This window comes from Electrona antarctica (assembly GCF_951216825.1).
Source record: "Electrona antarctica genome assembly, chromosome: 2".
NCBI classification, from domain to species: domain Eukaryota; kingdom Metazoa; phylum Chordata; class Actinopteri; order Myctophiformes; family Myctophidae; genus Electrona; species Electrona antarctica.
The window spans coordinates 53,431,004-53,456,727 of record NC_136807.1 but is presented as its reverse complement, the minus strand read 5'-3'; the positions used below and the strand labels follow the sequence as shown (position 1 = coordinate 53,456,727).

Below are 25,724 nucleotides of genomic sequence, written 5' to 3'. Positions count from 1 at the left end.
CAAAGAAACATCTAACTAATTTTACTCCGCTAAATATTTCTATTCAGATCCAAATCTCCCTTAGGCATATTCATCCCATTAAGTCAACTTATCTAATTAAATACCGACACATAAAATCAACACACATGCCCATTATATGTTGAACTAGACAAACGTAAACATACATTTGGAATCAAATGGAACGATAGCCATCTGATATAATAGAATCTTCTGTAACGTTTCTTCTCCTTTTGTCTCACCTTCGTCAGTGTTCATCAGTCAGCGCACACGGGCCAAACGAGGTTTGTGATGCAGTACACTTATGCACCGCATGGCGTAGGCCGCTCTGTTGTAGAGTTGCCCTTTGTCCGGAAACTTTCATTCTGATCCGAATTCACTTTACATCACCTCCTCCCTTTCAGTCATGACAATACAACATGACTAAAAAAACGAGAAAGTGAATCAGTGTCATCACAGGAGCCTGTAGGCTTCTGCGAGGCAGAAACTTGTGATGTGTCGCGTCGCGAGCTTGTAGATCAGTTGCCTCGCCGCCGCTGTCGAGTCGAGCAGAGGCGCACGCCCACAAGAGTCAACGAAGTGGCCATGACCCGCCTCCCTTCGACCGCCGATGAATGCCCTCGGGCCGGGGTACGCTGTGCTCCGTAGCACCCCTCTCCCCGCCGTCCAGCCGCTGTCCATCGCCCTCTGGTCACGATCGCCGAGAGCATCAAGCCGTCGCCCATCGCCGCTCCTCTGTGCAGGTCGCCTCCGTCGTGGTGGTGATCGCCATTGCGTCGAACGCCGCCGGCTCGACCGCAGCGCGCCGTGCATCGCCGTCGCCGATCTCCTCCGTCCAAAAATTTTCGACCGAAATATCTATCAGACTGAATTGTCCTCTGGTTCGTTATTGCCTGGCGCAAAAAATGTTCACACCAATCAGCATCAGGTTTCGACGCACCATTATGAAGTATATTTACTAACAAAGGAGAGACTGCTTTTTCTCTCTCTATAGCCCATAAACAGACGTAAAGACTTAGACTAAAAAACACTCAGGAAGGAGCATGAAGTCAACAGAGACAGGCAGATGAAAGTTCTTCCGGAGTTCCATTTATTTTCAGAGTTCAATACAGCATCAGACAGCCATGGGGCCGGAGCCCCATGGATCCTTCCCTCAGCCTCTCGGCCTCCGGACTAACACACTGTTACAAGCATTTACAGTAGACTTTTATACAACTGGAGACAGAGACATCAAAGGGAAATGCAAAGGTGGTCTCAGGTTACCCCACCCCTGGCTGTACCAAATGGTCAAACATGCCTAAATAAGGTGATGGTCACCAGGAAGGACAGAGCTAGGAGGCACAATTGTTCTGGCCCGCTATCAGCAAACCCCCGACCATTTGTTTGGTCAAGCCCTATTCTGAAATTCCTAGCCTCTGTGTCCTGACATGTTTGCCCCGCTGAAAGACAATGTAATGTCATACTACACTAAACAGTTGTTTAAGCTATATTAGTGTTAATTGTGGTTTCCATATACATCAAGCGCAAGGACTTTTTCCCCCAACCTGTACATGTCTTTTTTTAATTATTTTATTTTGTGATGATTTGAATTGTGTTGTTATGCGGCCATGTCATGATTATGAATTGAATACCCAGGACCTGAATGGAAACAAGAGCGCAAGGACTTTTTTTCCGGTGATATCCTTTTAGACGTGGGTTTGACTGTACTAGCTGTTTACATTTCTGCCTAATAAAGTATTCAAGCAATCAATCAATCAATATACATAATAACCTTCATTTTTTATTATTTTGAAATATTTTCTTTTATGTCAGGCTAACTTGTAACTTGTATACAGATACTGTATGAGGGCTTAATTTAATTAACTATTTTATTTCAAAATAAATATCCTCTCTCACACACTTACGCCAATACGCCAGTGATAACCCTCCCCCTGCAGTTTTGTTTAACTGTGGAACCATTGGCTTATATTGGCATATGTATAAAGATATGATTTTAAGTCGGCCTTTGTCTATGTACTTTGTCTGTTTGTTTACTTGTATATTTGTATATTTGTTATTGTTTGTTTGATTTGGTTGTTGTAGTTTCTGTGTTGTCTAAATGTTTTCTTTTCCTTTATTTTGTGTTGTTAAAGTGTATAGGCCTACAGTGTATTGTGTCTATAGGACCTCCTCGAAAAAGACATGGGCCTAAGGGATTGTATTCAGTAACAGTTACGCACCTCCTCCACCAGGTGGCGACAGGCAGCAGCGCCTGCATCCTTTGCTGCGCATGCTCGTGACACGATGACAAGGAAGTAAATGTGTGTTGTTTTATTTTCATCCGTAATGGCGGAATCGGCGAGGCGGAAAGTTGTGGGAGCTCTTTGTTTGTGATCCTCGTAAGAACAAAATACATTTTACACATGATTAGTATATTACAGTAGTAACCGAGAGCTTTACACATTATATTAGTATATTACAGTTGGTGAAAATGTCTCCTAAAGGAGGTAAAATGAGTCAAATGGAGTCTGTACGGCTGAAGATAAATGAACACATGACGTCGGTGGGAGAGGAGATATTGTGTGTTTTGGACAAACAGCGTGGTGTTGATGTTTGTATTGTGACGCTTAATGTCAGAGTGTTTGTGTTGGAGCGCCTCAGCGCGGTGGGAGAGTTCATGTGCAACCTATTCCAGAGAGAGATGGAGACACTAGAAACTCTGCTGGAGAAACAGAACAAACTGCTGCACGTGATGCTACAGCCACACATCAGACTACACAGAGCAGGTTGGTTAACACATGGTTACATTTCGTGTGTGTGTGTGTGTGTGTGTGGCTAAGCAGTAGACAATTCTAAAACTCATGCGTTTTGCAACTGGTTTAAATCACCTATTAGTTCTAATTTAACAAGAGTAAAGTAAGTCAACTACATTATGATGTCCGACAGTGTTCTTAGTTGACGACAATGCAACAGACTGTGTGCAGATTGTGTAGTAGTAGTAGTTTATTTTCACCATAAAAAAGAACATTGCGTGGATTCATATTTTTTTGAGGGGCACAAGCCCTTCCTATGCCCAGATTTCATGGTATGTGTGAACACAATCATTGGCTTGTTATTGGCTGATCACCCCGTACTGCCCGTAGCGATGATTTGATTGGCTGAGCAAAGTACATATTGAAGATAAAGCCAAAAGTGATTTGCCGGAATGACATTTGTGATTTTATTGGTTGAGCATGGAATGTGATGTGTAATGATGTATGATGATAAGAGCGCCCCTCACTTCACACAGGTGTGATTTCTTCTTCCACAACAAATGGATTTGGGAGGGTCACCAGAGATTTCGACCCAGGACTATTCGACCAACCGCAAATTCGAGTCCGTTCGACCCGTTTTTACCGGGTCGAATTATCTTTACTTTACTTTACTTTATTTGTTTATTTAGACAGGACAGAGCATATTAATGAACGTCACATGAACGTAAATACACCGGGATTAGCAAAGATGCTAATTTTCATCCGCAGTCCTCACACAAAACATAAAAACAGAAAACAGACAAACGGTGTAACCCCTAGAGGGTAGTAGAGTACAAGGTGACGGTGGTGATTAAGATTGAGTATATAAGCATGCTCCCCCAGTTGCATACTTTTTTAAGAAGGTTTTTTTGTAAACCTTCTTTTCTAAATGAAATAATAATGTATGCCTTATTGTAATGTTGTCTGTTTTGTCCTTCTCTCCTCTAAAATCATTTGAAAAGTAGCAGATCTACAGTAGTCCCCATCATTAAACACAACACAAGAGGTGAAATGAATTAACGTAACTGTTATTTTATTTGACAAAACAGGGCAGTGTAAAACAATTTCAAGATGGGGAACATATACAGTTGGAGGGGGGTACAGCATTGTGTAAACAGAGCTATGTTACATTGTGTCGTTCTATATGGGAGAATAAAATGAGTGCAAGAATAATTGTCAGACAACACAGAGCTGCTGCTAATGTGTAGACTGAACGTCACTTTATGACTGAATGACAAAATATAGTGTATTCAAATCACAGCATACAATCAATAAAGGCATTACCACTCATATATGATGCCTAATTCTCCATATTCAAGATTTAAGATGGGGAACATATACAGTTGGAGGGGGGTACAGCATTGTGTAAACAGAGCTATGTTACATTGTGTCGTTCTATATGGGAGAATAAAATGAGTGCAAGAATAATTGTCAGACAACACAGAGCTGCTGCTAATGTGTAGACTGAACGTCACTTTATGACTGAATGACAAAATATAGTGTATTCAAATCACAGCATACAATCAATAAAGGCATTACCACTCATATATGATGCCTAATTCTCCATATTCAAGATTTAAGATGGGGAACATATACAGTTGGAGGGGGGTACAGCATTGTGTAAACAGAGCTATGTTACATTGTGTCGTTCTATATGGGAGAATAAAATGAGTGCAAGAATAATTGTCAGACAACACAGAGCTGCTGCTAATGTGTAGACTGAACGTCACTTTATGACTGAATGACAAAATATAGTGTATTCAAATCACAGCATACAATCAATAAAGGCATTACCATTATAGCTATAACTTTTCTTATATATCATACTTTTATACTTCATGTGATTATTCACAAAACCCCACTAGCAAAAAACGTCATACTCTGCTATGGGGATGAGGATGGTGGCTGCTAGCCTTAGGAATGTGATCGTTGATGGCCTGTGTCTCTGTGTCTCTTTAGCCTCCATTAGCCTCCATTAGCTTTGTAATTGTTTGGTAAATAAAAACACCAACACAATAATTGTTTGGTAAATCAATGTACATATTATTATTATTATGTCTCTGTCTCTCTCTCTCTCTCTATGTCTCTCTCTGTCTCTCTCTCTCGCGGTCCGGGTCGAAAAGTCAGGTCCAAGCGGGTCGAGAGCGGGTCGAATGGTCCGGGTCGAATAGTCCTGGGTCGAAATCTCTGGTGACCTTTGATCTAAAGGTGTAGCCTGAAGCCAATGGCTTAATTTCCTATCCTTTGAGACCTGTGTGAAGTGAGGGGCGCTCTTATCATAAGATCTCATCTCATGAACAACTGAATTTATGTGATTGGTTAGCCAATTTACTTAATGTCGTAAATTTTCCCTTCATTGTCAATGGCATTTAATGTTTGTGTTGCCGCAAATTTACGTTATATTTGAGGGACATATGACCTAATTTCTACTTTCATTGTCAATGTCAAATATGAGACGTGTGGGGACAAAAGCTGTATATAGGAAGGGCTAACGCCCCTACAAACATCACACTTGTGTGAAGCGAGGGGTGCTCTTATTATCATACGTCCTCACTTTTCTGTCCTCACGTTTTATCCTCAATACGTACATTGCTCAGACAATCAATTCATCCCTATGGGGTACACACAGACACACAAAGCTGGGCATAGGAGGGCCTGGCACCCCTCAAAAATATACATACAAGAAGGGGGGAAAAAACCTAAACAAAGGAAAAATCAAACAGAAGAGAAACATACAACAGCGACTCTTATTAGGGACGGGTACAGGGAGGAGACTCGCTCAGAGCCTCACGGTGGCGACAGTTATAAATTAGTCCCCACGGGAATCCGCGATTCCGCGATCGCAGAATTTACCGCTGATTTCATAGCCGTCCGTGGAATTCTCGACCATCCGTGGAATAGTAGAATGTCCGTGGAATAGTTGGACGCCCCCGTTTTTACCCCCAGGATTTTGTACCGGGGAAAATTCCGGGAGCGTCCGTACAACATGACAAAGTTACTTATTACTACCAGTAGGTAGTAATAAGTAGGTAGTCTAGGTACTATACTAAGGATTTGTACATGGTGAGGTGTCTGACAACACTTTATTATTTAGGTCTTGAGGGGACATAAATAAGGCGAGGACCGAAACGACGGTCCACCCTCTAAATGGTCCCTTCTGAAACGGAATCTGTGTAAATGGTTCCTACTGAAACTGAATCCATGTCCTGACTCCTGACAATGACAAATTGACAATGCTAAAGCAGAAAAGAATAAATATTACACTCACATTAAGTATCCTCTAGTCTAAACTGTAGTTACTGTGGACAGGGTTTGAACGACAACCTTTGCAACCAAAACAAATAATTAAAACATTAATAATAATAATTGATCCCCAAAAACGATTGTTGGAATATTTGATTATTATGACTCATCCATAATTACAATTAATTGTATCTATTTCATGAAAGATTTTACTTATTATAAAAATAAATAGCTTGATAACTGGTAATATTCGGTTAAATAAGTTATTGTCCGGAATATTAACTAAGCTGCGGAATCAAGGATTGTTGTCTGCTGAATTAGGAATGTTCTCCGCGGAATCAAGACTTTTTTTCTGCGGATTCCTGTGGGGACTAATAAATAAGGAAACAGCACACAACAACAACATTGACAGTTCTAGACTCACGGCGAACTGAACGCACACACTATGACATATGTATCATGTTTCATCATATGTATCATTTTGCGCTGGTGTCTCCGTGGTGCCTCTATGTGCCCAAAACAACTGATCTACAAGCTGTCAACAGCCATGATGCAGTGCGTTGATATGTCCGTTTTTTGAGGGGCGCTTGCCAGCTATGCCCAGCTTGCACTATGCCCAGCTTTGTGTGCCAATGGGTACCCCATAGCAATGTTTTGATTGGCTGATGAGCACCCCATAGGAATACGAGACGGCTCGCCCCTTTTCCAACTCGCCCCAAGCGGTGAAGATCGGTCGCCCCAGCGGGAAGAGCGGTCGCCCCAAAGCGTGGATATCTCGCCCGTGTTTATTTCATGTTTATTTTACCTTATTTCTCATATTAGAACATTGTTTGTCAAAGGAGAACATTTAGAACCAGTTAGAACCAGTTTGTTGTTGTTTTTGGTCAAATGAAAATTATGCATGGATAATGAATGGCTTACTCCCCTCCGCGCTTTGGGGGCGGGCTCTCCAGCCCCGATCCGTCTTCACTTTTAGAAATTCTGTGGCGAGCCGTCTTCACTTTTCGCGGGGGCGAGTTGGCAAAGGGGCGAGATGACCTGGTAACCAATGTTTTGATTGGCTGAGCAATGTACGTATTGAGGACAGAAAAGTGAGGACTGTGATTGGCCGAAGTATGATGATGAGAGCCCCCCTCACTTGACGTGTGTGTGTGTGTGTGTGTGTGTGTGTGTGTGCGTGTGCGCGTGCGTGCGTGTCTCGTCGTGTGCACGATTTTTACTTCCTGCTTGCGCATAGTGAGCGCAGAGATGACGACCAAGATCATTGGAGAAATGCCATAAGCCAGATCCCAATACCCCAAATCTCTGCGACTTGCTCACTCACACTCGGTCACTCCAGCATGCCGGTGTTACAGTGAAATTGGTGACCTGCCGAAATATGCGACCATCTTGTGGACTTCACACAACTTACATGGAAGTGTTTAAATAAGTGGCCTAAATACAGCTAGGTTGAACTCTGCTAATATACAAACCACAATAATTTATGTTCGGACACTGACGTTATGTGATGAAAACACGATTGTCACACATTTCAGCTGGTCACTAATTTCACCGTAGTTTGAGACTGAGTGAGTGAGCGAGTAGCCAAAGATTTTGGGCTTTGGAATTCAGCTATAGGCTCCCTCGATCATCTTCGCCGTCCACTCTGCACACACTATGCGCAAGCTGGAACTCGGGGAGTAAACAAAACCGTGCACGCCACGAGTGACATGCATGGCACTAGTCTAGAGCAGCTGACAGCGTTGAAGACAGAGTCCTATGTTGAAGGCTGGGCTGTGAATAGTCAGCCTAGCAGACAATACCACTGCATGGATTTTATTTATTTATTTTTGCAATGGCAGATTAGTCTGTACTACGTGAGGCTAGTGAAGAGTGCCATCCTACTGCTGCAAATTCTAAACATGATGAGTGCAGCTGCAGAAGTGCAGCGCTTAAAGGAATGCAGTCAATGCACAGTTGTGCTCTCCTGTCAACTGATTAAAAAAGTAATAGAGAAAAATCTATCGACACGTCGGTAAATGGCCACGACACGTCGACTCACAAAATGAGTCGTTTAACATCCCTAATTGAAGCCATTATTCGTGTCCCATCATATAAAGTCCTTATCCAGGTCACATCAAAGTCCTCATTGTTAAAGTCCTTATTGTATTCCTTCATTCCAGACCAGTGTGTGGAGTCCAGTCTGCAGGTGAAGATCAGTCCTCCAGACACCACTGTTTCTATTAAACAGGAATCTGAAGACCACCTTAAACAGGACCCTGAAGACCACCTTAAACAGGAACCTGAAGACCACATAGATCTCAGTAAGTTTCAAGCTCTTTACACTTTACTATTCAGACATTTAGCAGACGCTCTTTATCCAGAGCAACGTACAGTAAGCAAGGTAAGCACATTCATCAAATGTATAGAGACAGTGTAGTGTCTCAGTGATCTAGGATCATACTGTAGGTAAACCTTGAACCTAGCATCAGATTAAACACTATAATATCACACAATTAATAATCTGTACATTGAAACTAGACAAACTGTTGGATGCCAGGTCATGAAATGAACCTAGCATCTGTCTAAATAACATGCTATCTAAATTACATTTTAACCTCTGCATAAGACTGCATGGTCGTAGTCATGTGCTATGGCTAAAATGGAGTCTGAAGGGGTAAGTCTAAGGATTATGGCAGAAATGTGTATTTTATTCTGATCTCTTGTGGAGCTATCATCAGGGGTGAAAGTGTGTCGGCACTAAGGATGTGAAGATGAACCGATGAATCGGTTTTAACATTAACACCCCGAACGGCCGGGGTTATTTAATCCATTAAATCAGAGCGCCAAGCGATTTATAGCAGCAGAGCACATTTAGCGACAGACCAGGTGCTATCGCGGATGTAGCTGAAGTAGCTAGATGTAGCCAAAACACTTGTGAGGCGAACGACAACAACGGGAGGTATGATTAATTCTAACGTGACTAGTGGTGACGGGACCACGATGGGCCGTCTAACCCATAATCTTTGCTTAGAATTGGATGGAATTATTTAGATCAAGAGTTATTTGCGTTTTAAGATTTTCAATCTCATCCGCTATAATGGGGGGGGACATTTTCGATGACGTCCCACCGGAAAATAACATTGAATGTTGCGCAACAGACGCTCCCAGCCTGTGGAGCGATGTGATCGGTTTTCCGTCCTTTTTATCAATCTGCGTCCTGAGTGCTGGGCGTTACTAATCGATTGAACAGAGAACTCCGTCCTTGCCGCTCAGGGTGTTAATGTGATTTCATTAACTCCTGGACTCCTGGATCAATCTGAATGTACCATGAATCGGACTAGATCAATCTGAATGTACCATGAATCAGACTAGATCAATCTGAATGTACCATGAATCAGACTAGATCAATCTGAATGTACCATGAATCGGACTAGGGTTCAGTTAAAACATCAGTAATCTGGTCCATCAGTGTTTCCATCATACATTAGGAACTTTAGAGCAATAAAAACAGCCGAGCTTTTTTAACCGATGTGAATACTTTATTTTGCCATTGTTGAGAACTGCACCTGAGCACTACTGCGGATGTGTGTGCACTAGCTTTCCATGTAACAGACTGCATGAAAAAAAAAAAAAAAAACTTTACTGTTTCTCATTGTGTCTCTGTCCTAGACTCCCTGCACCTCCCTGTGTTTTCCCTAGATGTCCCGCACCTCCCTGTGTGTAAAGAGGAGGTTTCCTCTGAAGAGGAGAGGAGCTCCAGTTTGGTCCAGGAGGAACCAGAGCCTCCACACATTAAAGACGAGCAGGAGGAGCTACTTCAAAGACCAGAAGAGGTTGATAGGCCAATGCTGACATTACTAGCAGTGAAAAGTGAACATGATGATGGTGAGAACAGAGACACAGAGCCTGTAGCCAACACCTCAACTGAACACATGAAAACACATGCTGATGAAGAGGACTGTGGAACATCACAACCAGCTAGTGATGAGCAGCTCCTCTCTTCACACTGTTCTGAATCTGACATCACTGAAGACAGTGATGAGTGGCAGCCCAGTGTAGATCAGTCACCTTTAAACACACTGAAGTCACACAAGAAACAACATGTGGAAGGACAGAGATTGCCTTTGAGCAACAAGATTTCCCGGGACCTGAAACCATCGAAAGAAACTCACTCCATGCAGAATCACACAGGGAAGATGAGTTTTAGTTGTGCAGTGTGTTGCAAAAAGTTTAATCATAAGGGAAGTCTAAAAAGACACATGATGACTCATACAGGAAAAAAGCCCTTCTCTTGTTCAGTGTATAGCAAAGGATTTAGTCACTTATATCATCTAAAAAGACACACGACCCATACAGGGGAAAAAACATTTACTTGTTCAGTTTGTAGAAAAGTCTTTAGTCAAAAGGGTCACCTAAAAGCACACATGACGACTCATACCGGAGAAAAGCCAGTTACTTGTACAGTTTGTAGCAAAGGCTTTCATGTTAACAGTGATCTAAAAACACACATGAGAACTCATACCGGAGAAAAGCCCTTCACTTGTAATGTTTGTAAAAAAGCCTTTGGTGAGTTGAGTAATCTAAAAACACACATGAGGACTCATACAGGAGAAAAGTATTTTACTTGTGAAGTTTGTAGAAAAGCCTTTAGTCGAAAGGGTCATCTAAAAGCACACATGACAACTCATACAGGAGAAAAGCCAGTTTCTTGTACAGTTTGTAGCAAAGGCTTTCGTGATAACAGTGATCTAAAAACACACATGAGAACTCATACCGGAGAAAAGCCCTTCACTTGTAAAGTTTGTAGCAAAGCCTTTGGTGAGTTGCGTAATCTAAAAACACACATGAGGACTCATACAGGAGAAAAGCCCTTCACTTGTAAAGTTTGTAGTAAAGGCTTTGGTGACAGCAGTACTCTAAGAATTCACATGAGGACTCATACCGGAGAAAAGCCCTTCACTTGTAATGTTTGTAGCAAAGCCTTTGCTGAGTTGAGTCATTTAAAAAATCACATGAGAACTCATACCGGAGAAAAGCCCTTCACTTGTAAAGTTTGTAGCAAAGCCTTTGGTGAGTTGAGTAATCTAAAAACACACATGAGGACTCATACCGGAGAAAAGCCCTTCACTTGTAATGTTTGTAGCAAAGCCTTTGGTCAGTCGAGTACTCTAAAAAAACACATGAGAACTCATGCCGGAGAAAAGCCCTTCACTTGTAAAGTTTGTAGCAAAGCCTTTGGTGAGTTGAGTAATCTAAAAACACACATGAGGACTCATACCGGAGAAAAGCCCTTCACTTGTAATGTTTGTAGCAAAGCTTTTGGTCAGTCGAGTACTCTAAAAAAACACATGAACACTCATACAGCAAAGGGAAATATTTAGCTGAACCAGAGGGCATGGCCATCATTATAATCCCCCTGTATCCACCTGTTTCCAGTGTCCTATGAGCCCTTGCGTGAAAGTTGTGCATTACTTCCTGATGATTTGTTTTGTTTTGTTTTAACCTAAGCTATCCGGATGGGGTAAACAGTGCTAGGTATTCAGGTCATTCACCACAAATAAAGATGTTTACATTCATTGAAATCCGAGTGCATGTGTTGTGTTTGCTCTGGAAATGCAAGTGCTGCTGGATCACTGAATGAAACCCCGCCCAGTGGAGTGAACACAGGGTGTATCTGTCCTCCCATTGGCTAGTGCCAATCACTGCAGGGTCATGGTTCACCAATGCTGAATCCTAACAGATATAAAAAGCTAGATACCTCGTTGCAATTCATTGGAGTAATAATCGATGAATCGGCAGAGCTATATTTTCCCCGAAAATATAGGCCAGTTCTAATAATAGTAATAGTGTTATTAATTGTAAATGGTCATTGATTTACTATTCACACCACCAGCTGTTTTACTGTAAACTTGCATGGAGCAGTCTGCACATGCAGAGAAACCACAGACACATAGATTTTGGTCATTTTCTTTACTGGAACGCACTTTTAAGTTTGCATGAAGTACACAATGGCTCTTAAGTGCAAAAGCAATACAATAAAACAGCCTGAGCCTATACATTGGCTACATTTAATTTAATTAAAATCAATAGTTACTATAGGCCTACTTCACGTGTGCAGTGCAGTCCTACTAGTAGGCCTACCATCAGTTTACAGTCCAAAGGTGTCGATAACCAACCAATTTAAATCAGCTTCACACAAACTTTTACTTCACATGCAACAAAAATGTCTTACTCGTTTTTGTTCAAAAAGATGAGCTGGTCAACGTGCTCTGGGTCCAGACGAGAGCGCAGCCGGTTAAGGACAAGTCCTGCTGCTGAAAATTGTCTTGTGTCCCTACACTATAACTAGACACATACCCCCCCCCCCCCCCCCCTTCTCTCTCTGTTTAAAAGTACAGGAAAAATCTCAAAGTACATGTACAAATATAGTACAGGTAAAAATCTCTCTCTCTCTCTCTCTCTCTGTTTAAAAGTAGGCTACTATTGTGAATCAGTGGACCATGACAGCTTAAACACAACTCTTCTTTACTTTCAAAACTCAGAGTCAATAATAAGGCAAAGCAACATCATCACACATCATGTTGTATGTCAAGACTGAAGTAGTCGATCCCAAATAATCCCCCCAATCATCACAAACAACACAGGAATATGCAAGAGCGCAGCACAATCAAACAGCTGACAGTGAGACATAACAGCTACATGTAAAAAATATCTCTTCTCCGGACTTTTGGGCGAATTCTCCGGACTTTCGGGGGCGAATTCTCCGCGCGTTGGGGTGACCGCTCTTCCCGTTGGGGCGACCACTCTTCCCGTTGAGGCGACCGATCTTCGCCGCTTTGGGCGAGTTGGAAAAGGGGCGAGCCGTCTCGTATTCATACAGGCTGCCCAGAGCCGAAGGAGGCGTCTACCTTTCTATGTCTATGAACCTGACACGTCATTCTTCACACCAGTGCACGCGCGCCATCTGCGTTAACTTGTAGCGTGGGGAGTGGACCTTCTTATACGTGTTGTATTTGGGTGGGCACATACGTTGACATACTAACAGTCCGACACGCATTAGTCCATGGCTCTCAACATGCATTGCTGTTTATCCATTTAGGATAAAATTCCTTCTAATTACTAAAGGTTTTCGAAAAAACCTGTGTTTCTATGTCAGTGGTTCTCAACCTTTTTCATGTCAAGGACCCCCAGAATTATCTTTATTTGGCCGTGGGCCCAATATGTTTTTCTTGGGACCCCTCCAGAACCATTTAATGATTTGCGCTACATTTTCACAATTTTTCAAAAATAGCAGATCTACAAGCTTGTAGCGCGGCAATCGGTGCTGCGCTACGAGTTTGTAGATCTGCTATTTTTCAATGGCTAAAGTATAACATAATGCTTAAAACACTAAAAGGGGTTCCCGTCCTGAATGGGTTAAGACACATGCGTGGCCCGTTAAACCTCACCCATGGCTTCCCTGTGAGGTTAGTAGTAAGGGCATTTTATCAGGTATTTGACCAATCTGGGAACTAAATCGTTACCAAGACATTTCTTCACCAATGTGTTTCTAAAAGTGTCTTATAACATGTACTAAAAGTTTGAAATTCAACTCCCGTGGGAAACCTCATAAAAAACAGATCAAAGTCGGGGTACCGATAACCGATAGATACATTTGACTTTTTGGGGTCAAACTATGGGTTTTTCATGATTCTCAGTTGATTGCAAGCATTTATTTTTCACCAAGACCACTCCCTGGTGGAAAACGGCCGCACCCACTTTTCCCGCTCATCGTTCACCTCCCCCCAATGCCCCCCTCCACCCCACACACACCTACCCTTGCAGGGTACATGTAAATTAAAACATAGCTAAATTAGTTTCTTTTTTATTGTTTGACATGGTAAATAGGCCTAGTTATTGTTTTGTAGTGGTTGCTGTAGTTGATTGTCATTCAAAGTGAGGAAGTTTGGAGCACCAGACATGCCTGAAGCCATTTGCATCCTTTTTCTCTGTTTATCACGGGCGGACACAATATACTGCTTGTAACGTCAGATACGTAAGTATTATCAACATATTTTTCTAACAACTTGTTGTTTATGATTATTTTTCAGCTTTTCTTCTAGTGTGTCCCTTTGATTTCTATATAGAGTGTTGAGTGCACAGTAGTGAGTAGTTGATTACTCGTTTTGTTGCACCTGCTGGGCAGCAGGGCGGGTGATCAAAGCCCAGGATCCCGACTTCCCACACTCCAACTGGAATGGCTGGATGAAGAGTATCCATGCAGATAATGTCAAGCAGAGCACACAGATTGATTTCCTCCCAGTCATCGAAGGTGACCCTAATGACCACAATTCACCACTCTCAAAGAATGCATGCGGCCTCTGCAGACAGGGCCACTATAGTGACGTTCAATCTTCAGATCTGGCTGACGGCTGTGTCCATCATAAAGCAGGCCAATCTACCCGTCATTCCGAGGTTTTGAAAATTTGAAAGTGCTTAAATTGGACTTGAGTAAGTTTTGAGGGGTCAAACTAGGGGCTTTTCATGATTCTGAGTTGATTGCTAGCATTTATTTTTCACCAAGACCACTCCTTAGTGGAAAAACTGCCAAGCCCACTTTAGTTAGCATTTACATATAAAGTTGCATTTATTTCGATTAGCATAATACTGATCCACCATGTCAAATGATTCAGGAGTCAATGTCTGAGTCTTCTTCAACACCATCATGACTAACATTCTTGCATGTAATGCCTTTACAAACTCCACATGCGGAGATGCACTTGACATCATTCTTCTTGCAGCTGCATCGCCGGTTGCTGCAATCTCCATTACAATTGTAGCTTGTGAACTGTAGTAGCTCCTCAGGAGCCATGGGGTCTAGTGTTGGAACTGGTTCATAACCATGAACACCTAATGTCCATCCATAGTCACTGGGGTCCAGAGACATGCTCTGTAGAAGGATCCAGTCCCGGGTCTGTAGGTAGGCACGGAGAGAATGCTGCACCCTCTGTTGGAGGTAGATTATCTGGTTTAATCAGCCCAGCCGCTGCCTAATGTGAGAAGATGTTGTATCGAATTGCACCCAGAGTAGTACCTGGTCCATGGTAAATGTACCAGTACCAGAATGTCCTACTTCAGCTGCTCTCTCAGCATTGACTGAGTCAACTCCTGTGCTGGTGAATCCTGTAGAGAAAGATACAAGCATCTCCTTGTCTCGATCGTGGTCGAATGTGTTGTTCTCCTCGAACCATTGGAGGGCAAGCATCTCGCTTCATCTGTGTTTTGGAAAGGTCTCTGTGGAGTGGAGCATGTTTCTTTACATCTTCCTCCATGCGCTGGTTGACATTGGAGAAATGACTGAGGGTGAGCACCCGGAATCACTGTTTCTCATCCTCCCTCTGCTCAGTCCACCTTCTGATTTGGCTGCCTTCATTAATGTCTGCTCGATACAGATGTCACACCAGGTGCCAGACCAATCATGGCTGGAATAACGGACAACGTGGTTTCCATGGGAGGTGAAACTTCCGAAGGTCTCTTTGTAAGCAGGCAAAGTTTCGAGTTCCTTCATAAGTTGACAGTACAGCCGTGCGCCTTTGGCTTATTGATGATGGCCCGCTGCTGCAAAGATGTCCAGCATCGTGGTAACAATGCAGGACAGGTGCCCATTGTGGTCTGCAAGCCGCTCAGTTTGGATGAACATCTTGATCACATGTGGTGGTACTGCACCCAGAGTGTAGGTGTTCTTCCTCTTTTGAAGTTCTTCAAACCTCTGTTCAAACAGTGCCACTACTGGATCTGTTTCTCTGGCTCCCATCTTCCCATCAGCTACCTTCTCCATGAAGGTCCTCATTTCAACAAGCTCCTCCTCAGTGAAGGCATGTTTCATGGTGTGCTGATAGATGACTGCATCAATGAGGAGATGAGCACGAATTGCCTTGTCCAAACACCCTCCATCCAGGATGTGGCTGGCTGTCGTACTCCCTGGATAAATCAGCTGGATCAGCTCTAGTATTCCAGAATCCTCCATAATGTTACCTATGGATCCAAGGTAGGACTTCAGCAGGTGAAATCCACCCAACCTCGGAATGACGGGTAGATTGGCCTGCTTTATGATGTCCACAGCCTTCAGCCAGATCGGAAGATCGAACGTCACTATAGTGGCCCTGTCTGCAGAGAGCGGTGAATCTGAGAGTGGTGAAGATGTTGTTGTGGTCATTAGGGTCACCTTCGATGACTGGGAGGAAATCAATCTGCATGCTCTGCTTGACATTATCTGCATGGATACTCTTCATCCAGCCATTCCAGTTGGAGTGTGGGAAGTCGGGATCCTGGGCTTTGATCACCCACCCTGCTGCCCAGCAGGTGCAACAAAACGAGTAATCAACTACTCACTACTGTGCACTCAACACTCTATATAGAAATCAAAGGGACACACTAGAAGAAAAGCTGAAAAATAATCATAAACAACATGTTGTTAGAAAAATATGTTGATAATACTTGTGTAATGTATCTGACGTTACAAGCAGTATATTGTGTCGGCTCATGATCAACAGAGAAAAAGGATGCAAATGGCTTCAGGCATGTCTGGTGTTCCAAACTTCCTCACTTTGAATGACAATCAACTACAGCAACCACTACTAAACAATAACTAGGCCTATTTACCATGTCAAACAATAAAAAAGCTTTAGCTATGTTTTAATTTACATGTACCCTGCAAGGGTGTGTGTGGGGTGGAGGGGGGCATTGGGTGAGCGGGAAAAGTGGGTGCGGCCGTTTTCCACCAGGGAGTGGTCTTGGTGAAAAATAAAAGCTTGCAATCAACTCAGAATCAACCCTACTTTGACCCCTCAAAAGTCCAAAAAGTCAAATTTATGCACCCACGGGAGTTGAATTTCAAACTTTTAGTACATGTTATTAGACACCTTTAGAAACACATTGGTGAAGAAATTTCTTGGTAACGATTTAGTTCCCAGATTTTCATAGGTTTCCCTTACTATAGGGTTAGGTTGGGGTTTGAGGTAGGATGTTGGACTAATGCCTGTCGGACTGTTAGCACGTCGGACCAAACACATGCACCCGGATTTGGGATGACGTCAATGGCAGTGAATGTGTTCATGTGGACACAACAAACCTCTGGCTTGTCGTGCGTCGTCCATTTGGAGTGTTTCTAACCTGTTGTACCAGCTGTACCTTTAAATATATTCAGTCAATCATTTTTTGCAATCACGGCAGATTTAGCTAGGAGATCATTTCCATCAGTATAATCCCCAAACCAAAGTGACACCAGCTTTGAGTGTCACTATGAATACCACTGGTGTAGAAGACTACATAATAACAGCTATTCAAAGAATTGAACATAACCTCAATCATGTTAACTGATTTATTTAGTGTGGCTGCAGTAGGCAAACAGACTATATTTCAGACTAGTCAATAGAGTGTAGCAGAGAATTTCCCATACATTTTTCCATAGATGTTTCGTCATTCTGAAAGGGGCTGGGACTCACTCTATAGCCTGTTCGTGGATATGAGAAAGTGTATGTGCACATGGGACCGGAATTCAGCGCTATCCCCTCGTATGTCCAGACATAGTGTCAAACATTGAAGGCAAAAGTGTGTAAACACAAACATTGAAGACAAAGGCTGTGATTGACCGGAATGACATTTGTGATTATTTGACTGGTTGAGCGCGGAATGTGATGTATTCATGATAAACGTGTCCCTCACTTCACACAGGTGTGATTTTTATTTTCTAGTCTGTAGGCTATGCTAGTGGTGTCACGGTCCATTATTGTTGGAGTGGTCAGAATGAAATTTGGACTTATAGACTGTTTTCCGTCTGTGGTACTCACTGATGAGATTTAGCCTTGCAGTCCCAACCTTAATTGTGTTAGAATATTTTGTTGTGGTTAAATATGATTTTGTCCACAATCCCATGCTGTATTGATGTTGGTACCATTAGGAGAGATAACAGTCCATTTGGTTTCATTTTACACTCTCAGCGTCTCAAGTGGGGTCCAATGGTTACCAACTCTCCATCATTATGTTTAACTGGGATCCAGCTGGAACCAACCTCAAGGACCACTGGTTGAAAACCACTGGGCTATGCCATATCAACATTGTATTTAATTATGACGCCACATCAAACTAAAATATTTCCAACAGATTTTGACTGTCCATTAGGCCTAAAAATCCACCTTTCAGCAGGTCAAAGGGAGAGGAAATGATCGCTTTCCTTCCTTTTTTCCCAACCTGTACATGTCTTTTTTTTTTTTTGTGATGATTTGAATTTTGTCATGATTATTACATTACATTACATTACATTACAGTCATTTAGCAGACGCTTTTATCCAAAGCGACTTACAATAAGTGTATTCAACATAGGTAGGGAACAAAAACTACTAATCACCAGAAGTCTTTAGTGCATTTTCTGCAAAAACAAGCAACCAAGAGTATACCTAGCGCTAAGGTAAAAGTGCAATATATCAGCTACCTATTTCCTTAAACAGATGAGACAAAATAGCTAAATCAAATGAAGCAAAATTATGAATTGAATTCCCAGGAGGACCTGCATGGAAATAAGACGCCAAGGACTTTTTTTCCTGTGATATCCTCTTAGACTGTTTGACTGTACTGTTTACATTTCTAGCTGCCTAATAAGTATTCAATGAATCAATTTACATCACAACCTTCATTTTAATTATTTTTCTTTTGAAATACTTTTTCTTTCATGTCAGGCCGTTGTAATGACCGTAGACTCAACTCGCTGTACTCAGACAGACAGACAGACAGACAGACAGACAGACAGTCACAATTCAGAGTTTAAAATATTTTATAATTATGTACACAGTGTAATTTGTATACAGATATGAGGAGACTTAATTTAATTAACTATTTTATTTTAAAATAACTAATCTTTCTCTCACACTTGTGGCAGTGATAACCCAATGATTTGTATAGGCCTATTTGTTAATGTTTGGTTGATTTGGTTGTTGTAGTTTCTGCCTTGTTCTCTAAATGTTTTATTTTCCGTTCTTTGTTGTTGTTAAGGTGTACATACATTGTATTGTGTCTAGGACCTCCTCGAAAAAGACATAAGGGGTTATTATTCCTATAAATAATTACAATCATCAATCACCATCCTTGTATTCAGTAACAATTACACACAAAGCTTAGTGTCTGCCTTTGTTTTGAGTGGAGGAGGTGGAGGGTGGAGGTGGAGGGGCTCGTTAGCTAACGAGGGGCTCGTTAGCACGCCCAACTCATATAGGCCTACTGTTATCATGTCTCACCTGCACGACAGTCGTTGAGGTAAAAAAAGGGTGGGGCTTAAATTTTCTTTAGTAGGGGAAGGTCACAGAGCACAATGATAGAGTACTACTGACTGAATATGCCAAGACAAGTCTATTAATATATACTCTAAGGCCCTTTCTGAAACCAGTCCCTTGACTTGAAGTGCTCTCGGGAGGTTCCCTCGTCAGAAAGTGCCCCTCCAGCTGAATCAAGTTCCCTTGATTAGGGTGCTGGATATAAAAAACTGTTTGGAAATACACTCGCCCTCCTTGTGCAGAAACAGGAAACAGACACCATTCGTTGCCATGGTTACCATCACGCAATTGTGTTACCTGTCATTTTGTTTGTACAGTTATATTGCATTGTATCGTGTATGTTTGTGACATGTGGATTTCAGTAATATGGAAAAAGGAAATACAGCGTGACTGTCAAAAATTACATGTCATATACATCCATGGTGTTTATAAATCATTGTCTTAAAAGTTGTTTTGTTTGTGTGGTTTCATAACTTTCATTTATAGTTTTTTTCACGGTGGGGTAAATAAAGAGCCCTTGTGAACATCAGTTGGAGTGTTGTCTATTCTGCATCAGATGAAGATTGTTTAGGAGGAGTTTATTTATCATTTATTTGTTGTGGTACTTACATTTGTAGGTCGCGGTTTCCATGCGGACAGAGAACAGCGCTGCACAAGGCAATCGAGTCTAGATCGGCACAGACTCGCTCTTGAGGGCTTTATAAGCCACTTCCACTCAAGGCTGCTTGCTTTCGGACGACACTTAATATGGCGCAGCCTCGCGTGAACACGCATATCGAGGGCAAGTGTGTAGAGCGAGTGGCGAGGAGCTGGTTTCAGAAAGGGGGTAAGCGTGTATCCCAATGAAGGCGGAAGTGCAGTGCTGAAGGCTTCTTTTTTTTTAACAAATCTTTATAACAGTCATGATAATATACATTACAATACAAAAGTAGACAAACAAACAAACAACAAAGTTATTAACAACACAACATCAGAGCCAGGGGGGATTAGATTACTAACAGAAAACATTAAAGAGTGAACACAAAGCAACAGTTCTCCGCAGCTTTCTTATTTAGAAGTGCTGAAGGCATTTGCTGAAGGCGACTGCGTCGCTGCCCAAGTGACGTCACTCATGTGACGCCTCCATGTCTCTCGCTGTCACTCAAGTGACTACTGGCCAATCACAGCGCGTCTTTTCCGGGACTTATGTTACGCACGAGGAAGCTTGACAAGATTCCGCTTTGCTTCCGCTAATGCTTTGCAAGGAATGTCGGGAAAATTGTGCCTTCAATGGTGACACGCGCCTCAGAGCCGGAAAGGGCGTCTACGTATATAATGTCTATGTTCTGGAGCCTTTTTGTTTGTTATCCTCGACGTAAGAAAGACATTTTACACATTATTACTATATTACAATTGTAACCGAGAGGTTTACACATTATATTAGTATATTACAGTTGGTGAAAATGTCTCCTAAAGGAGGTAAAAGGAGTCAAATGGAGTCTGTACGGCTGAAGATAAATGGGCACATGACGTCGGTGGGAGAGGAGATATTGTGTGTTTTGGACAAACAGCGTGGTGTCGATGTTTGTAGTGTGACGCTTAATGTCAGAGTGTTTGTGTTGGAGCGCCTCAGCGCGGTGGGAGAGTTCATGTACAACCTTTTCCAGACAGAGCTGGAGACACAAACTCTGCTGGAGAAACAGAACAAACTGCTGGACGTGATGCTACAGCCACCCATCAGACTACACAGAGCAGGTTAGTAAACGTGTTAGCCGCAATTTGCAACTCTAGATTTTTTTACAATGGGATGAATCTAGAGTTGCAATACCCTCCATTGACTCCCCACTCATCATTTTGCGTTTGTGATCTGCTGGTCTCAAACGACGTTAAACTCACCAACATTGCAGCTGTAGTCCAAGCTTGAATTTTTCTCTTTCGATCTGCAAAGCTTGTTTTTCATAAAAATCCCCCGTAGACATGTTATGAGCTACTTTCTGTCCAAAATATTCCACAAGTGATATTCCGAGCCGCCATTTTGTATTTTTTCAACCTGCCGTAAAACAAGACGTGTGGGAGAGCGCTTGTTTAATAGAAGGCCGTGCGTGACGGGGCGTCGCGCTGCGTCGGCTTCTTCTTTGGGTGTCTTACCTGCGCAGGTAAGATTCTATTAAACAAGCTCTCCCCCTCACGTCTTGTTTTACGGCCCGTCGCAGAATTGCAAAATGGCGGCTCGGAATATCACTTGTGGAATATTTTGGACAGAAAGTAGCTCATAACATGTCTACGATTTTTATGAAAAACAAGCTTTGCAGATCGAAAGAGAAAAATTCAAGCTTGGACTACAGCTGCAATGTTGGTGAGTTTAACGTCGTTTGAGACCAGCAGATCACAAACGCAAAATGATGAGTGGGGAGTCAATGGAGGGTATTGCAACTCTAGATTCATCCCATTGTAAAAAAATCTAGAGTTGCAAATTGCGGCTAGTAAACGTGTGTGTGTGGGGTAGACGATTCTCATGTGTTTTGCAACTGTTTTAAATCACCCTTATCTAACAAAAGTGAAGTAAGTCAACTACATTATGTTTTTTGTTGACGACAATGCAACAGACTGCAATGTGCATATTGTGTAGTAGTAGTTTATTTTGGTCATAAAAAAGGAACATTACATGTATCTATTTTCTAAGGAGCGCTAGCCCCTCCTATGCCCAGATGTCATGGTTTGTGTGAACACAAACATTGGCTTGTGATTGGCTGATCACCCCATAGCGATGATTTGCTTGGCTGAGGAAAGTACATATTGAAGATAAAAGTGAGGGCAAAAAAGTGAAGACCCCAAAAGTGATCGGTCGGAATAACATTAGTGATGATTTGTTTGGTTGAGCACAGAATGTGATGTATGATGATAAGGGCGCCCCTCACTTCACACGGGTGTGATTTCTTTTTTTCTCTCAACAAATGGATTTAATCAAAAGGTGTAGCCTGAAGACTAAAAACAGACAAGAAACAGATTGTGTGAAGTGAGGGGTGCTCTTATCATCACATTCCGGACAAAATTGGTGTCCTCACTTCTTATCCTCAATACGTACATTGCCCAGCCAATCAAATCATCCCAATGGGGTACACACAAAGCTGTTGCTGGCGCTCCAATGCATGCCCATTGCCCACGACACAAACAGGATGATGGAGGAATTGTTGTAGTGTAGGAGAGATAGCATTATTCTAAATGAAAGCTTAGTGTGGAGTTGATTCATTTGTTTCGGCACTGCACCGCTGAACATACCGCATAGAATGGTCAGCGTTGAAGATCTAGTTCCACCGTGCGCGGTCCGATCCGGTCCAGAAGATCTGTTGTGCCGACTGCTGCTGATTCCCCAGTAAGCGCCCCTATGGCTCCGGCCGGGGGGCAATCGCCAATCGATCACCTCCAATGGCAGCAGGAGCAGCTTTCAGAAGATCGCTGTGCTGATGTCCCCGGAAAGAACCCCTATAGCTCTGTCCGGGACAGGTTGTAACGATCATGTGATCTCCAAACAGCAGAACACCCTTGCAGAGAAGATCGCTGCACGCAGCTGCTGCCGTGTCCATCTGCCCACACTCCAATACCAACACGCCACGCCACGGCCTGTGCTTGTCCAAACGAACCCTGCTGGTTTGATTTGTTTTCCAATAAAACAAATCACAGTTGTAACGACGACTGAGGCGGTTTTAAACTTAATGTACTGCCCAAGTCCAATTATTTGGCACTACGTGGTTGCCGACGGCCAGGGAGTCATAATGGCTCTTACAGGCATATTAGTCTGACTACGTGAGGCTAGTGAAGAGTGCCATCCTACTGCTGCAAATTTGTGTGCAGCTGCAGAACATGTGCCGCTTAAAGGAATGCAGTCAATGCAAAGTTGCGCTCTCCTGTCAACTGAGAGAACAACTGATCGACACGTCTGTAAATGGCCACGACACGTCGACTCACCAAAGATGAGCCGTTTAACATCCCTAATTTAAGCCATTATTCGTGTCCCATCATAAAGTCCTTATCCAGGTCACATCAAAGTCCTCATTGTTAAAGTCCTTTTTGTATTCCTTCATTCCAGACCAGTGTGTGGAGTCCAGTCTGCAGGTGAAGATCAGTCCTCCAGACACCACTGTTTCTATTAAACAGGAACCTGAAGACCACCCTAAAAAGGAACATGAAGACCACCTTAAACAGGAACCTGAAGACCACCTTAAACAGGAACCTGAAGACCACATAGATCTCAGTAAGTTTCAAGCTCTTTACACTTTACTATTTAGGCATTTAGCAGATGCTCTTTATCCAGAGCAACTTACTAAACACTAAACTTACTCTAAACACTATAATATCACTATAATATCACACAATAAATAATCTGTACATTGAAACTAGACAAACTGTAGGATGCCAGGTCAACAAATGAACCCAGCATCTGTCTAAATAACATGCTATCTAAATTACATTTTAACCTCTGCATAAGACTGAAGGGGTAAGTCTAAGGATTATGGCAGAAATGTGTATTTTATTCTGATCTCTTGTGGAGCTATCATCAGGGGTGAAAGTGTGTCGGTACTAAGGATGTGAAGATGATCCGATTAATTGGTTTTAACATTAACAATGTGATTTGCATCGATGTGTTGACTCCTGGATCAATCAGAATGTACCATAGCAGGGCAGATAACAGTAATAACAGTTCACTTGTGGATACAAGCACCAAAATTGGCACACATACTCCTTAGGGATTGCTCTTTTCATGCTCTTTGCCAAGAGAATAATAGTAAAGAGCTCTCATCACAACATGCACAACAATCACAACAACATGATGGCTACACTATGATTGCAACTAATATTCGCCTCTTTCACACAATGAATGAGATTACTATTAAACTGGATCCAGACAGACTTGATGATGGTGGTGGCATTGAAGAAACTCTGAGGAGGAACAATGCGCAATATCACGAATGTTTGTCACATAATATTCAACAACACGAAACTGGAACGAGTGAGAATCACTAAACGAAAAGCAGAGAGTGCTCAGCCACTGGAATGCCAGACCAAGCTGAGTAGAACCAGCATTGGTAAATGGTAAATGGTGCATTTATATAGCGCCTTTATCCAAGGTGCTTTACATAGATTGTGCATTACATTCACCCATTCACACACACATTCATACACCGATTGCGGCGGAAGCCATGCAAGCATTAAAGCATTAAAAGCCAAACATGTTTCATATGTGACAAAGAAGCCACAGGGAAGGGATGTTCTTCTGGCTTTCCAGAAATATGTAGGCTTTACCTTGTCAGAAGCCTCTGGCTATTATAGTGAAGCTATTATCCTTAGCAAAGCAGCTAACATCTTGCGAAGACATATGCTGGACAACAAGTCCCTGCAACTCAAGTATTTCTTACAGCAGTTTTTTCCTTCAGTCTTGTGGAGTTGACAGCAGGTGCATCAACACCCAGCTGTTCCAGTTGCTGGGCGTACAGATGAACTATGTCTGCAAGTCGGAAGACTGAAGCACCCTCACCAGATCTGGCGGTCTCTAAGATATGTGACTAGCTCTGAGAATGCCTGTGGGTGGGCATCCTCTTCGGTTGCATGTTCCTTGTCCAGTCTCTTTGTGGCTCTGAGGTACGACCTCTCTCTATTGTACAGGTCTGCCAAGCATGCAGCATGGTATTGGAGCACCTGTGCAATAACATCTCCACCGCTGAGTCTTGCAAGAAGTTTTGCGTCATTTAAAGTTTAGCCACATTCATTAACTCTTATTGAGATTCATCTTCATAGCTTTTCTTGTAAGTTCAGAGGATGTGGTCTCTTTGTCACATATGAAACATGTTTGGCTTTTAATGCTGGTTCTACTCGGCTTGGTCTGGCATTCCAGTGGCTGAGCACGTTTTGTGATTCTCACTTGTTCCAGTTTCGTGTTGTCACCACCATCATCAAGTCTGTCTGGATCCAGTTTAATAGGCATCTAATTCATTGTGTGAAAGAGGCAAATATTAGTTGCAATCATAGTGTAGCCATCATGTTGTTGTGATTGTTGTGCATGTTGTGATGAGAGCTCTTTACTATTATTCTCTTGGCAAAGACAACACTTGCTCCAGTCGGTATTGAATTTAGGCGGTCCTGTATCTATATTTGCCATCTTGGTGAATGGTAATAAAGGTATCACTGTATGATCATTATCTGTATTCAGTGAATCAAGGCAATGGAGGGAGGTGAGGACTGGTGTGATGTGGTCACATTTTTTTTGTACCGGTGAGAAGGCGGGCAGCAGCGTTTTGAACTAATTGGAGGCGTCTGAGTGCGGATTGGTCAATTCCATAATAAAGGGCGTTAGAGTAATCGAGTCGTGATGAAATTAAGGAGTGGATAACGGTTTCAAATTGATTGTGGGGGAGATACGGTTTGACTTTGGCGAGTAGGCGGAGATGGTAGA

General features: G+C 42.5%; 2 protein-coding genes across 2 annotated transcripts in view; both read left to right on the top strand.

Annotated features, from left to right (window-relative positions):
- LOC306934157 (uncharacterized protein) overlaps nucleotides 1-7,292 on the top strand; it is a gene marked incomplete at its 3' end in the record, with an annotated part of 38,911 nt that extends 31,619 nt beyond the window's left edge. The window contains exon 4 of the mRNA XM_079516666.1: nucleotides 7,249-7,292. Within this exon, the coding sequence (XP_079372792.1) occupies nucleotides 7,249-7,292 (44 nt within the window). The remainder of the gene's footprint in view (nucleotides 1-7,248) is intronic.
- A 13,247-nt stretch (nucleotides 7,293-20,539) lies between these two features.
- Nucleotides 20,540-23,858, top strand: LOC306934152 (uncharacterized protein; the record flags this gene model as incomplete). Its single annotated transcript, XM_079516656.1, has 3 exons — nucleotides 20,540-21,031; nucleotides 23,364-23,528; nucleotides 23,836-23,858. The coding sequence occupies exons 1-3, from the start codon at nucleotides 20,740-20,742 to the stop codon at nucleotides 23,856-23,858; spliced, it is 480 nt and encodes a 159-aa protein (XP_079372782.1). The 5' UTR covers nucleotides 20,540-20,739.
- Between the last annotated feature and the right edge of the window lie 1,866 nt (nucleotides 23,859-25,724).